General features: G+C 36.3%; 1 protein-coding gene across 2 annotated transcripts in view; it reads left to right on the top strand.

Moving 5' to 3' along the window:
• The first annotated feature begins 225 nt into the window (after positions 1-225).
• The window catches only part of Epyc (epiphycan), a 37,841-nt gene continuing 23,642 nt past the window's right edge, over positions 226-14,424 (top strand). The window contains exons 1-3 of one of the 2 annotated variants that reach the window (NM_007884.2): positions 226-247; positions 3,531-3,620; positions 5,846-6,022. In NM_007884.2, the coding sequence (NP_031910.1) occupies positions 5,858-6,022 (165 nt within the window). In that variant the 5' untranslated portion in view covers positions 226-247; positions 3,531-3,620; positions 5,846-5,857. Of the gene's footprint in view, positions 248-3,260; positions 3,621-5,845; positions 6,023-14,424 lie in introns of those variants that run through there. The other variant, NM_001379456.1, reaches the window with a different exon arrangement.

The following is a 14,424-nucleotide window of genomic DNA, read 5'->3' on the forward strand; positions in this document are numbered from 1 at the left end:
TAATTTTCAGTAGAAATATTTGCCACGTCCTTTGATAGATGGAAGGAGAAGAAAAGAGATGTGTTTACCTCTAGAGTGTTATGGTAATTGTTTATCTGACATGAGTGTAAGAAGAAAAAGGGGGTAGGGAAAAGGTGATGGAACCTATGGGATGCAGCTCTCAGAAGAAATGAGATGAGAGTGCATTTCAGAGTATTAGAGGGAGAGCATGAAGTGACCAGGGATGACAGTTGGAAGATGACAGTTGGTAAGTGGATAGCAATGTGGTGGCCTTTCTATCACAGGAGGAGACAACACAATAACATGCCACCAACACAAATGAAATGTGTGTATCATGACACTGGGAATGAAGACATGGGTATATGTGGAGGATAAAGAGAGCCAGGAACAATGTTGAATCCAAAACTCTGACCAGTGGGTCAGGAAGAGAAGTTATGGGTAATAAGTGAAGAATTTAAGTCCAAAAGTAAAGTCCAGAAAAGATAAACCTGTTGGTTGGGCAAAGAGACAAAAATCTTTTGGGTGATAAAACGTTGGGAATGAATTCTCCATCCTTCAGCTGTAAGAGTGAATGACTGCCAGAGAAAAACTTTGCCAGGAGTTATAGCTTAATAATAAAGCAAAGGAAGGAAAATCTTCATAAAGAACTGGAGACACAGGTGTTTACAGATTGGAGAACATGTAAGAGTCTAGGGGAAAACTTCCTAAGATTGTGGGTGTAGGCGACACAGTGTGTGCGGGTAATGGTACAGCTAGGGTTTTGGACCCCTACTAGTGTGTAGAAAGCCTGCAAGGCATTGGGGGGATTCATGGTAAATAGGCTATTATAGGGAGAAAACTTAACACTGTAAGCAACATTTTCATGTATTAACATCAGTGGGTGGAATATATGTGTCTCGCCTCAGATCAGTTTGATGTGATCGTTTAGAATCCAAAGGGAAGCTAACAAAGATTATTGTCAGAGTTACTGATGATTTTGGCTCATTATTGCTACAGAATAGAAAGAATCGTTAGAAAAACACTTTTTTTTACACTAATGCTGTTAAAGCAATCACTCTAGTTTTTAGTTCTGTAAAGAGTTCTAGCCAAAAGTCTTTGTAAAATGTTTTGGAAGATGAGAATAAGCTCTATAAAACCCCAGTTATGAGCTAATGCAACTTGTCATAATGACTGATTCCCTGGGGTTTCTGGTAAACAAGCTTAGCCTCTATTAAGAAAATTATCAGGAGACAAAAAAGATATTTACTATGAATAAAGGAGGCTAGAACTGATAATTTATCCTTCCTCGCTGTTCAGTGTTGATTATAGCCTCAGGAGCTTGCTACAAACTTGAGAACCAACAGTTCAAAATAGATTTTGAAAATTTCAAGAAGACCAAGTTAAAGCAATGGGAATGACTGAAGAAATTATCCATTTTAATAAAAAGAAATAGAAGTGTTATTAAGTTGAAAAAAGAGAAGTCTGAGGAATTATAATTTTTGCCTTAATTTTATATTAAGACAGGTAGCTCTATCTGTCTGTCTGTTTGTCTACTTAGACAGAAGCTCATATATACCACCTAGCTTCAAACCCATGAATCAGAAGATTGACTGATTCTGACTCTCCTTCCTGACCACCCAGTTGCTGAGATTGTAGACATGTATCAATGGAGCTCTGATTGGCAGAGGCTGGCATTTAAGAGTTATGCATATGTTAGATAAGCCCTCTACCAACATTCCCATCAAGGTCTTGGCTTTTAAATTGTGATAAAAATAAGACATCATTTAATCACCGGTTTAATAATGGTCATTATGGAAGTATTACTTCTGACACTAATTTTAAAAATTCATCCAGAACTCTGAAGGAAGCTCTGATAGACTAGGTCTATCTCATGCTTCCATTGTGTGCCAAGGCATACATGAAACTTAAATAATAAGAGAAGAAAAAGAAATGCTATGCATTTCATGGATTGTTATCAACCTATTGATCATTCTAAAGAACTCAAGAACCTTAAAACTACCAACTATTAAACAGGCCTTACAGTAGAATCTAAGGAGCTAAGAGCTAAAATTTTTCTTTATACCCTGCAGTCCCTATAGTCCTCAGACAAGGTCAGTACCATCCAGGACCAGGAAACCAGGGGAAATATAATTGGCTTTCTCTCTCATGTTCTACATATAATGTTGGATCATTAACATCTGACTTTCAATATCCCCATCTGTGGGTGGTTATAATCATACTACCTCTGAGTACCTTGGAAGAATAAAGCATTTATGAAATCTCAGACTCAGTGCAGGACATTTCTGCTAAACAGAGCTGGTACATGAAGCAAGAGTTGGCCTTTCAAGCCATATGCAAAAGTTGTTTCCACATGAAAGATAAGGAAAATGTCTTCTTGCAAGGTGTCCTCTACTTTCTTCACAAACTTTCTACTATAGTAATTATCACTATTTCCATTCTGAAAAAAAAATTGGTCCCCAAAAAGAATATACAACAAATTAAGCCAAACAATTAGAAGCAAGTGGATAATGGAAGTGATGGATTAAGAACAGTTAACATCATAGGTAAAGAAATTTCAAGGGCAGAGAAATTTGGGAAAGTGCTATAAAGAGAAAAGGAATGTCCTGAGAACAGATCTTAATATTCTGCATGTTTGCCAGAACCAAATTGGCTTTCGGAATCCAATACATCTATTTACATTGGTCCCATAGGAAAGATTATTGATGCATAAGAGTCAGGCTTCTAGAAGTCTATAAAATAAAATAGAATCTAACATGCCACTTTTATCTTTCTTTAGGAATTTCACAGTTCTGAAACTAAGGAATAGAAAGCTAACACATATATATTTTTTTCTCCCTGTCTGTAACGAAACTCAATTTTTCAAACCACTTCCCGTAAGAAAAGTTTAAAACATTTTTTTTTTTTGGTTTTAGGGATATCTTGTTCTTATGTAATTTGATTTGTTGGGCTCTGTTAGATAAAAGAGGAAAATGAGCCTTTATAGAACACTCAGATCATATTTATATATTATTTCTAGAAATACTCCTTTTAAAATTGTTCATGCAAAAGGCTCATTGTTCATTGTTATCAAAGCATTCCAGGCAATCAGAATAATTTTGGCTATCTTTCCTTACACAAAGTGAAACAGATAAGTCTTTTGTAACATTTGAGATTTCAGTTGACATTAGTGAAAAGTGAAGAATGTAATTTAAGACATGTAAAGTGAGGGGAATTATTTCATATTAGACTATTTACTTAAGAAACCCTCACCTACTAACCTCGTGTTAATTCCCTTCCTTTCTTAACTGGTGAATTTGTTAGAGAAGAGACCTACGAAAACTAGCCTTTTTCTACTTAAATATTTTAAGGTGACATTTTGGCAATTACAGCTAATTAGCATCGCTGCAAGCTTTGTGTACTGTGAAATTCGGATTATTTAGCTTAGCTTGTGTGACTATAATATAATGAACGGTTTTTAAAGACAGAGAAGCATTCTCCAGGTTAGGTTTTTCAAACAGAAAGTTGAGTGTTACAAATTACACCTCCCACAGACCAGAATTCCTATCCATTGGTCAGGGGCAAATACCAAGGACTCTGTATGCTCAGTCACTCTGTGCGACTTCATCAAGTCGGAGCCAAAGGTAAGTTTTTACACATGCTTTCTTCTTTCTCCCCCTAGTATAACAACTTTAAAAAAAAAATAATTCAACGTGCTTTATGGTCTCATGTTGGCTTTGATCGATACAGTGGGTTTGTTTTAATTTTGCTGCTGACCGTACATTGATATTATTCTTGGAAAATTCAAAATGTGGATTACCTTAAGAATTAATAACATTGGGCAAAATAGTTAATCTTAATAGTTTTAACAGATGTGAGTAAAATTATAGTGGTTTCCAATATATGCCTTAAATCAATATCTCTTACACTGATCACAGCCTTTCACAGCAGAAAGACAACATTGATTTATGTTGACTGAAATATTATGCAGAAGGAGAAAATACTGGTCTTTTAGGTGTTTAAAATGTACTGATCATTATATGGCACTTTATATTTTGAATGTCCTTCTGTGATAGATATTTTTAAAGTTTTAATTAAGTTGATGTTTTCAGGCTATTTTTATATGATAAAGCAAACAAAAAAACTGAAAGATTCAACTATATTAAATACAAATGTAAATGCATAATCCAAGATGCATATTTGTAACAAAACGTACATAGATACTCTTAAGAACTTTACTTCACACAAGTTGCTTGTCCTTGTCCTGATAGCTTTTCTGGAAAGGCTAACTGCTATTGAACCCTCATATGCAGACATTTGAAGTTACAGAGAGAATATGAAGAAAGAAACAGTATTAGTTAAGTGAAAGTTTTCTTGGAATGATGGAATTTGTTAGAAATGTACAGGGAAACATTCTTTTCAGATATAGCAATGCTGACACTTTACACTGGAGTATGAGAATGTGGCTCATGGAAGATTTGTGAATTGTACTGTCCTACTAAGCAAGACTGTTGGTTATTGCTCATGAGAATTCTAAATCCTCAACCTCTAATGCTCTGTCCAAAGACAACTTAAATAGAGCCCAATTCATCCAGTGTGAATTTTATAAAGTATTTGGAGAAAGCATGGGAGAGGAGCGTCAGGAACTCTTTGTGCTGATCATGTTCTCAGAAGAATCAAAGATCCTCCTGCTTGTGTGAGCTTCATAAAATCTTGCTTCAAGTAACTGATGGTGAATTTAAGTTTCAAAGTAATAAATCTCCTTCTACAAGTGTCCAGAGGCACTGACATCAGAACTGTTCTTAACTAGAAAATGATCCCCAGAACATAGATCTTTTCATATTACACATTAAGCAAGAAACTACATTGCATGGTGAACAATTGATTATTGGTGAATATTCTCACTATTGCCAATGTAAGCACTCAAAAAAAAATAAGCATGAGCAGCTGTTTTTTTATTCTTAAGCTAAACTATAGTCAAAGGAATATGTACCCACAGAACTAAAATACTTGAAACAATTATGCTAAGACTGTATTGGAGCCATTCCAAAGCATATTATAATGAGAAACAAATTATGCTTGCTAAACAATTACAAAAGAAATACTGAGCCACTTGTATGTGTGTACAAATCCCCTTCTAGAGGGAACTGGGCAAATATTGCCTTTCTGACATGTATCCTTGTTGCTTTCTAAGACTACATCTCGGTTATAGATAATTAAAATACTAAGAAATTAAAGTGACATTTTATATTATGCTAGAACATTATAAATTACTGCATAAAATATTAATTCTGAAGTATATCAAATTGTACATGCATTCAGCTTTCCAGGTCAACAAAGGATCAATAGGAGGAATAGCCTTCATTAATTTATTTTGGGAAGGAAAAAACCTTAGGCTTGGGCACACGAGGAAGAGTTATGCGTGTCAGTAGAATCACTAATGACTTCTCAGTCTCCTCATCTACACAATGGCAAGACCATCAGTCTCCATCTTTACCATCATCCTCATCACACATCTGCATCTAGGGCTTCTTAAATGGTACAGAGAGCTCTGATGCTTAAAATCATCTGCTAGCAAAAGGCCTTGTGACTCTGTACCTTACAAACATTTTACATCCTAACGTTTTTCTCACCATGGAAGGCATGATGCATCTTTCACTGTAGTTTGCGTTATAAAAATGCGAAGGTGTGTGTGAATGGAACTTTTGGATCTTTTAAATTACCAGCATACATGTGTTGTTTTTAAACTATGCTACCAAGAAAGAGACCAGCTTGAGTGTCTTGATGCTGACATTGATTAATCATTTCTATTTAGTATAAACTATTTCTAAGCTATTATCAGTTTTGTATTTTACATTTTCTGTTTAAGAAATCTTGAAAGATGGGAATGCTAGCAAGAGTTGCCCTGGGACTTATCATCATTGATGCTGTATTGGCTGCACCAACTACAGAGCTCTTTAACTATGACTCAGAAGTGTATGATGCCATCTTGGAGGACACAGGGACCTTTTATAACTATGAACACATTCCTGACAACCATGTAGAGGTAATGACATCTCATAGTTGAGGCTTTTAAATGCATTGAATGATCATCGATAAAAGCTGCTTTTTTTCTGTCAAATATTACATTTTTATTTTTTAAAATTTACTTATTTAATCACTTACTTTTTGGCAATAGTCTTTGCTGATAAACATAGTTTGGACCTCAATTTCCTATATATATTTGGATACAACATGTGTAAGTTTTTCAATGGGAATGCTGGAACAGTCTTTTGGCTTCCAACAACAACAAAAATAGCATTGTGTGTGTGTGTGTGTGTGTGTGTGTGTGTATGTGTGTGTGTGTAGTGAAAAGAAAATTTGAGAAATTTGGTTGTCTATTTCTACCACGTGGGTTTTAGTTACCAAAGTCAGGTAACCAAGGGCCTTCCTATGTCTAGCCATCTCGCCATTTCACTAGCCCAAGTAAGCAACAACATCTATTAATTACAACAGGTACATTTTGAAAAAGCAATTAGCAATGCTGAGGAGAATATGAAGAAAAATATTTGAGGTAGAAACAAACAATAAGAAAAACAAAAGCCGGCAAAAAAGAGCACTCTTGTTTAGAACTCTGCTGCACACCAAAAGGGAATGTGCATTTCTGAATGGTTAATATCTCTCCCCAGCAGTAAAAGAGGCACTGGCAAGGTTACAGTCCTTTACATAAATCTAAGATGACATGTTTGTAATTAAATGCTGGCCTTCCTTACGCTCTCACATAACTAAAGGATACAGGCTAATTCTCATGAGTCAGAAAGTAAACAGACCTTGAAGCATGATTAATATACAACACTGGCAAAAAAAAGTAGATATAAATAAATAAGGGAGAAAATCAGATTAGCCTTAAAGGATCATTGTAAATTCTGAACTCTGTTTCAAGTGTAAATCTTTGAATTGCTACATTTTATGGTCTTGACTACAAAATATCTAGACAAGATGATATGTTTAATTTGCATAAAACTTAAGATGACAGAATGTTTGATACAACTCATGTTGCCTTATGAAATAAAAACCAGAGCTCAAAACAAAATATTCACACTTCTCTCCCTTACTCTTAAACCTGACTCTCTCCCCATATTTTAATCTCAACTTCCTTCTGTTTTTAATAAAGTTTTAGTCTCTTAGCAGTTATCTGCCAAGATAAACATTTTAGCTCAGATATATTTGATTCGTTCCATATTTTAAAATAGAAATAAAAGAAGCCAGGGATTAAACATTTAATGATTATCACTAAAGAATTGTTTGAGTATTTCTGAGGAGTGGAATAAGAACTTAGTCCATTTCTTTCAGAAGACCCCAATGCACAGTGTAAGAAGCACAGTTTAGTTCTGAGTCAGGTAAGACAGTGAATTTTTTTTCTTGAGATGACATCCTCTCCATAAAATTTAAAGCCAGTCATCTCTGTTAGGATCCTATATGTTGTCCCAACTCTCCCAGATATTCTTGGAAGTGAGTGGAATATCTCGTGCCGCCCAGTAGTTTAAGAATATGTCTGTATAAAGATGATTTACATACAATCTTTTCTCAATGAACAAACTCCCTTGTGCCCATCATGTAGGAAATGCCCCAGTGCTCGCCTCGTGCTAATATCCCTCATTTGTGACAGGATTTTAGTTTAAAGCAGAACTCATGCTCACTTTATTCCTTGAATAAATTCTGAAAAGCTAGTACTATTTCCATTGAACAGGCATAACTCTAAAGCCAAAGCATTCAGATAACTTGCCAAAGATTTAATGTCAAGGCTACATCTACAAACAACATCATCTTAAAACTACAACCACAAATTCCATCTGAGTACTAAGAGTTTGTATATTTTTCTCCTTGCTTCCTAAACTTTTCTTATGTATCTGCTTAACTTGATATTGTTTTTAACTGAACTGAATTCCAGATGCTCCAACACCCCTAATAGTACATGAAAAGGATTCACCTATGTTGGTATAAATATGAAGTAGAAGGAAGCTTTGTAGATAGCATTGGCTATAAACTAATTTTTCTACAGAATAATATCTCAGGACTCTAAGGAATGACTGGACATAAATATACTACAATGTATGTTTCCGTTCTTGATAACAGCCTAAACACATAAACATATGCATATACTTACATGTGATAGCATATTATGTATACATCATATAGTTAACATATATCTCCTGTATTTAGTTCTTAGAAAAGGTTTTTGTACTTGTTTTGATGATTCGTCAAAAAGCATAGCTTTGAAACTGGTAGTCTTTGTGTGGTTTAACTATTTCTGATGGCCATGGTTATTAGGATGTTTTCTCTTTCCAGAGTTTAGTTATTAGGTTGTGGGTAGTTCATATCTCTTATGGTAAAGGGGACTCCAAACTGTCTTAAAGAGACAGCTGGACCACCTGTGAGTGGTATCATGTTCTAGGAATATATCCCATGACCACTGGAGCTGGTGGCTTTTCCATTCTTCCTCTGCAGTCTATACGGCTTCACCCAAATAGATTACCTAGTCCTATGTATTTAACTGCTCTTAATTTGACCTGCATGAACCCCAGGTCTTCAATAAGCAGAATCATTGTCCTAGAGAATTAAGAGAAGTTGTTACTATAGTCGCTGTGAAATGGGGTAGAGAGTGTGTTAATGATGACATATGATGCTCTTATGAAGATATAAATCTTCATGGGTTCTTCATAGGAGGACAATCTTTCCTGTCTCAGTTATAGGCATTACAACTTTTTAAAAATTTTTTATTTTTTTTTTTACAGTCCAGTCATTAACCCCCTCCCAGTCAAACTTCCCACAGTTCTACATCCCATTCCTTTTGCCCCTGTCTCCAAGAGGATGTCCCCAACCTGCATCCAACCTCTACAGGCCTCCCCACTCCCTGGTGCCTCAAGTCTCTCCATGGTTTGGTGCATCTTCTCTCACTGAGGCCAGACCAGTCCTCTGCTTTATATGTGTCAGGGGGCTTGTACCTGCAACTCTATGCTGCCTGGTTGGTGGCTCAGTGTCTGAGAAATCTCAGGTGTCCAAGTTAGTTGAGACTGTTGGTCTTCCTATGGGGTTGCCCTCCTCATCAGCTTCTTCCAGCCTTTCCCTAATTCAACCACAGGGGTCCCCAACTTCAGTTCATTCGTTGGGTGTAAGCATCTGCATCTGTCTTAGTCAGCTGCTGGTTGGACCTCTCAGAGGGCAGCCATGCTAGACTCCTGTCTGTAAGCACACCATAGCATCAGTAATAGAGTCAGGCTTGGAGCCTCCCCAGGTATGGATACCAAGTTGGGCCAGTCACTGGATCTCCTTTCCTTCAGTCTCTTCTCCATTTTTTCTCCTGAAGTTCTTTTAGACAAGAAAAATTCTGGGTCAGAGTTTTTGACTGTAGGATGGCAGCCCCATCTCTCAACTTGATGCCCTAAGTTTCTACTGGAGGTGGACTCTACAAGTTCCCTACTTTCTCTACTGTTGCACATTTCATCTAAAGTCTCTTCCTTTGAGTCCTGAGACTCTCTTACCTTTCAGGTCTTTGTTACATTGTAGAGGATCCCCCCCCCCCCCACCTCTCATGCCCTGAGGTTGCATATTTCCATTCATTCTGCTATCCTTCAGGGCTTTTCTCTTGCCCCACCCACAATACATGATCTCGGTCACCTTTTCCTCTTCCCCTCCCCTCTCCCACTCAGGTCCCTCCCTCCCTCTGCCTCCCATGATTGCTTTCTTCTCCCTCCAGAGTGGGATTGAAACATCCTCACTTGGGCCCTTCTGCTTGTTAACCTTCTTGAGTTCTGTGGATTGTATCCTTGGTATTCTGTAAAATTTTTGCTAATATCCACTTATTAGTGAGTTCAAATCATGCATGTCCTTTTGGGCTTGTGTTACCTCACTCAGGATATTTTCTAGTTCCATCCATTTGCTTGCAAATCTCATAATGTCTTCATTCTTAATAGCCGAATGGTATTCCATTGTGTACATGAACCACATTTTCTGTACCCACTCTTCCATTGTGGGACATCTGGGTTTCCAGCTTCTGGTTATCACAGATAAGGCTGCTATGAACACAGTGGAGCATGTGCCCCTGTGGTATGATGGGGCATCTTTTGGATATATGCTCAAGAGTAGTATAGCTGGATCTTCAAGTAGATCTATTTCTAGTTTTCTGAGGAAGCTTAAGATTGATTTCCAGAGTGGTTGTACCAGTTAGCAATTCCACCAACAATGGAGGAGAGCTCCTCTTTCTCCACACCCTTGCCAACATGTGCTGTCACCAGAGTTTTTGATTAGCCATTCTAATTGGTTTGACTCTGCTCCTTTGTTAAACTATATACCATTCAAATGAGTGTTCCTGTTAGTCTGTCTTGTATGCTTATAATTCTGGAACTAGTTGGTTTTTTAATTTTGTTTTGTTTTGTTTTGTTTTGTTTTGGGGATTTCTTTTCTTTTCTTTTCTTTTTTTCTTTTTTTTTTTTTTTTTGTCTTCTTCTTCTTCCTTAGTTTCTTGTAACTTTCCAGTTGCCCTAAGTCCTTGTGTAGATTTTTTGAAGCATCATTATATATTGCCTTAAAATTGCTGTTTGAGTGTCTGAAATGTGAAATCATAAGTAAATACTAAGAACAAAACAACAACAACCAAAAAGAAATACAGGCAAAATTTCCTTCTTGGGAACGATTCCTTTGCTTTTCTTCTTCAGTGCTGAGGACAGTCTTTCTTGTCATAAACTTTTAAATGTGTATTTTGTTTAATGAGCATTTCATGTTTATTTAGTATATGCATTTACTAGATCACTCTACCTATATGCTTAAATATAAATTACACATTATTTTTATTTTAATAAAAAGGCAGTGACTTTTCAAGACATAACTCATCTAGTGATAACAATGACACTGTCTTGTGTCATTATAAGTCCCTTCAGTGTTAGGCCTAATAGAATACAGCTTCTCACTGTATTTGCTTTTGTCTTCAGTGTGTTAGGTGGTTTTGGTCAGACTCTGAAGAAATCTACATCAACATAAATAAGCAGTACAAAGGGCAAAACAATATTTAGTGTCTGTTTAAAAGAGCTACGAATATTATTTATTGCTAGTCTAGAGCTTCACAACATTTCTCACTGCAGATATTAATTTTGTTGTAGAATCTGCAACCTCATCAGATTTCCCTTACTCCTTACTATGAGATCCATTATCTGTCTTGCAGTTGGATGCTTGACTGACTAATACATGGTTTGTTTCTGCCACACATTGGCTTTTTGAAAAGCACTGGTCCGTGAAGTTAGGTGGAACTTTCAAATGTTCATTTTTCCCATTATATACAAACAAAACACAGTTGATAGCATTACTAAGCAACTCAGAAAAGTCATTAAAACACGGGCAAGCGTTGCACAAAAGGAAAATATGCATCTGGATGATTTCGTTCTCACAAAAGCTGTTTCAATTTTTAAATAAATTAAGTCTGAGAATGACATTAAAACTAGTGGTCTAAACACCACTAGACATGATGGGGCAGTTAGATTCTTTGAAGGAGTGAAATTATCACATTGATGCTGTGGGGATGGGGAAGGTCATGAAAGCAACTGCATTAGCTAACAATGAAAAGGAGACTTTTCTTCTTCTGATATTAGAATAGTGTGCCACTCAATGATCTAAGGACAGATGCTTAGGTGCTGGGACCCCAGACACAGCCTTTAGAAGAATCAAAGTAATTATGGGCTCTTTATAGAGATGAAATTTCATATTAGACAGCAAAAAATACATTAGATTGTCAAAAATAAAAATAGATCACAGCTTTTCTTTTTATCTAATATACTTTAATTGACATGCAATTACATCATTTCCCTCTTCCCCATCCTCTCTCCAACCACTGCAGAGTTGTTATTTCACAGTATCTCCTCAAATTACACTTTTTCTTCTATTGTTGTTATAAACAGATGCACAAATATGTAAATGCGGCCTGCCAAGTCCTTTTTTTTTTTTTTTTTTTTGGTGTTTGTGTGGATATAGTTTCTGTGCATATAATTTCAGGGCTGATCACTTCATATTAGATAATGAGTTAGGTGACTCAACCTTAGAAAGGATGAATTTCAATCATCACAGAATTACTTGCCTGTAGCTCATTGTCTAGGAATATTTTGTATTAAAATATTCTTAATCTTTTCTGAGAAAAATACTTAAATTATCATTATTATTACTATTCATTTCTTTGGGTAACAAAATATATGCTGTGATTTAATCTTTATGTTTCATTACTACTGCCACATTTGGGCCAAGCTTACAGCGCACGTGAACGTTTCAAACATGAGGATTCCACATGCAATGTGTTTCTATTGAAAGAGAGATTCTAACACATCAACCTAAGTTAAACATTCTTTTGTAGGTTCCATGAAAAAAATACAAGTGAACCTGCCTCTTCCCTGAAGTGCGTCGAGTTGAAGGGGCAGGAGAGAGTTTGACTGATGAGCGTTCAGTGGGTTAATCTGATCAATGTTCTTCAAATTTGTTTTATAGAGAGTTTTGAATAATCTAATTCTTATTTTTAAGATGTAACAAAACTGTAGACATGAAACTCCAAGAAATACCATAATCCTGGCGTTTCCATGGGAAAATATATTGATAAACATTGTCAATCATTTCCTTGTGTTTATCTCACATTTTTATGAGGCAATACACATAAATAAATTCAGACTACTCATGAAAATAAGATATTATTGTGTTGACACAATAGTAGTAGCTAAAGACGAGAGTTTCACTCAAAGTTATTTACTTAGTAAGTTTCAGAGTGACATTTAAGCTGGATTCTTTCCTTGCCCAGGCAAGAATACATTGGCAGTAACTACCTCTGTTACTTTTTAGCTTGATCTCTAATCTTGAGCTCTTTTAACTATGCCCAAATTGTGCTTTATTTTCTATGAAATTAAGTCATTAAAAAAATAACAGCTTTCAAGTGATTATAATTGGCACAGTATCACAGTGTGAGTCTTAGCTGTCAATGTTGCTAAAAGCAGAGCAGAGGAGAATATGTACCTTTCTGACTTGAAATCAACTCACTGAAATGCAAAGAAGGGCTTGCCAGACACTTCTGTCTGACTTGTTCCAAGGTACATAGAGGAAAGTGCAGTTTTTACTGTCAGGTATTCAGACTCACTAGTTTTAAATAATTAATATAGATTACTTCAATAAATTTGAGCACCATGCTCAGGTTTAAAGTAGAATTCCATACTGCCAAACTTATCTGCACGCCAGAGTATCAAGTTCATCTGAATACATCATTAACAGCCCAGGCTGAAAGCTCAGGGCCTTTTAACACTGAGAAATTCAGTTGTTGACATAACAGTTATTGAGTTCTGCCAAAAAGTTATTTGCTCAACTAGGAGATATATTTTGGGAGACAGGTAAATTCAGGGATCCATTTTCATCAGTATAATCTTTAGTGTTTGAATAAATCTGCAAGTGACATTTATTTTTGAGCACTTTTTCTAAGACTGAGCAGAAGGGAAATCTGTAAAGTAAATTTGATCTGCTGAAGACCAAGGCTTACTGGTTAGGAACTAGTTGATGAAGTGGTAAGGCAATGTCAATAACTACATGGATAAGTGGTTTTGTTTTTTGAATCTATTATTCCCAGGGAGGGTAGAGTGAAAATGTATACTTTAAAGGTGGCAGGAGATGCAATGCACTATAAACCCATTTCTGTACCAGGAGGCATTCTGTCACCATATGCAATAACGGCAGTCAGATTGCCTAGCAACCGGGTGCATGCTTGTAGTACCAACTTTCTGACCTTAGTCAAGTCTTTACATCTGTCTCAGTCTCTTTTCCTAGTATATCTTGTGATGACTGGGTAAAATGAACATGTTAATTGTTTAAGGGAGAGTCTAGGGCATAAAGGACATGTAACAAATGCAGTTATTATTCAAAGAAAATCTAATGGAGCTTCTAAGAACAAGGTCATGGTCATGACAGATTCCTCATAGGAAGGATAGGCCTTGAGTAACAGTGAGTGCTAAACTCCACTGTGCTTAGATTTATATCTGAGCAGGTACTGATTGGATCACCTCGTTCTGTTCCTCGAGACTTAGAGTATAGGAGTCTTATAAATGTGCAATTTAAATAATCCAGAGGAAAGGAAATTATATTGGTGTGTTGTAGTAGTGAAATACAAATTTTTACGACTCTATGCACGAAATTCACATGCTGATAAATTTCCCATTCATTTAAGATCATCACGAACCTGATCAGCATCTCAGGTCATTTACATCAATAAATGTAATGAAAGATGTCTCTGCAGCTTAAGATTGTGTATTCTTCTTGCAGTAGCTCTGAGTTCAGTTCCCAGAACCCACTTGTGGAACCTCACAACCACCTGTAACTCCAGCTTCAGAGGTATGTGATGTGTCTGGTTTCCTGAGGCAACAGAACTCATAGGAAAAGATCCACACAAAGACGCACACT

Source organism: Mus musculus, chromosome 10 (assembly GCF_000001635.26).
Source record: "Mus musculus strain C57BL/6J chromosome 10, GRCm38.p6 C57BL/6J".
NCBI classification, from domain to species: Eukaryota; Metazoa; Chordata; class Mammalia; order Rodentia; family Muridae; genus Mus; species Mus musculus.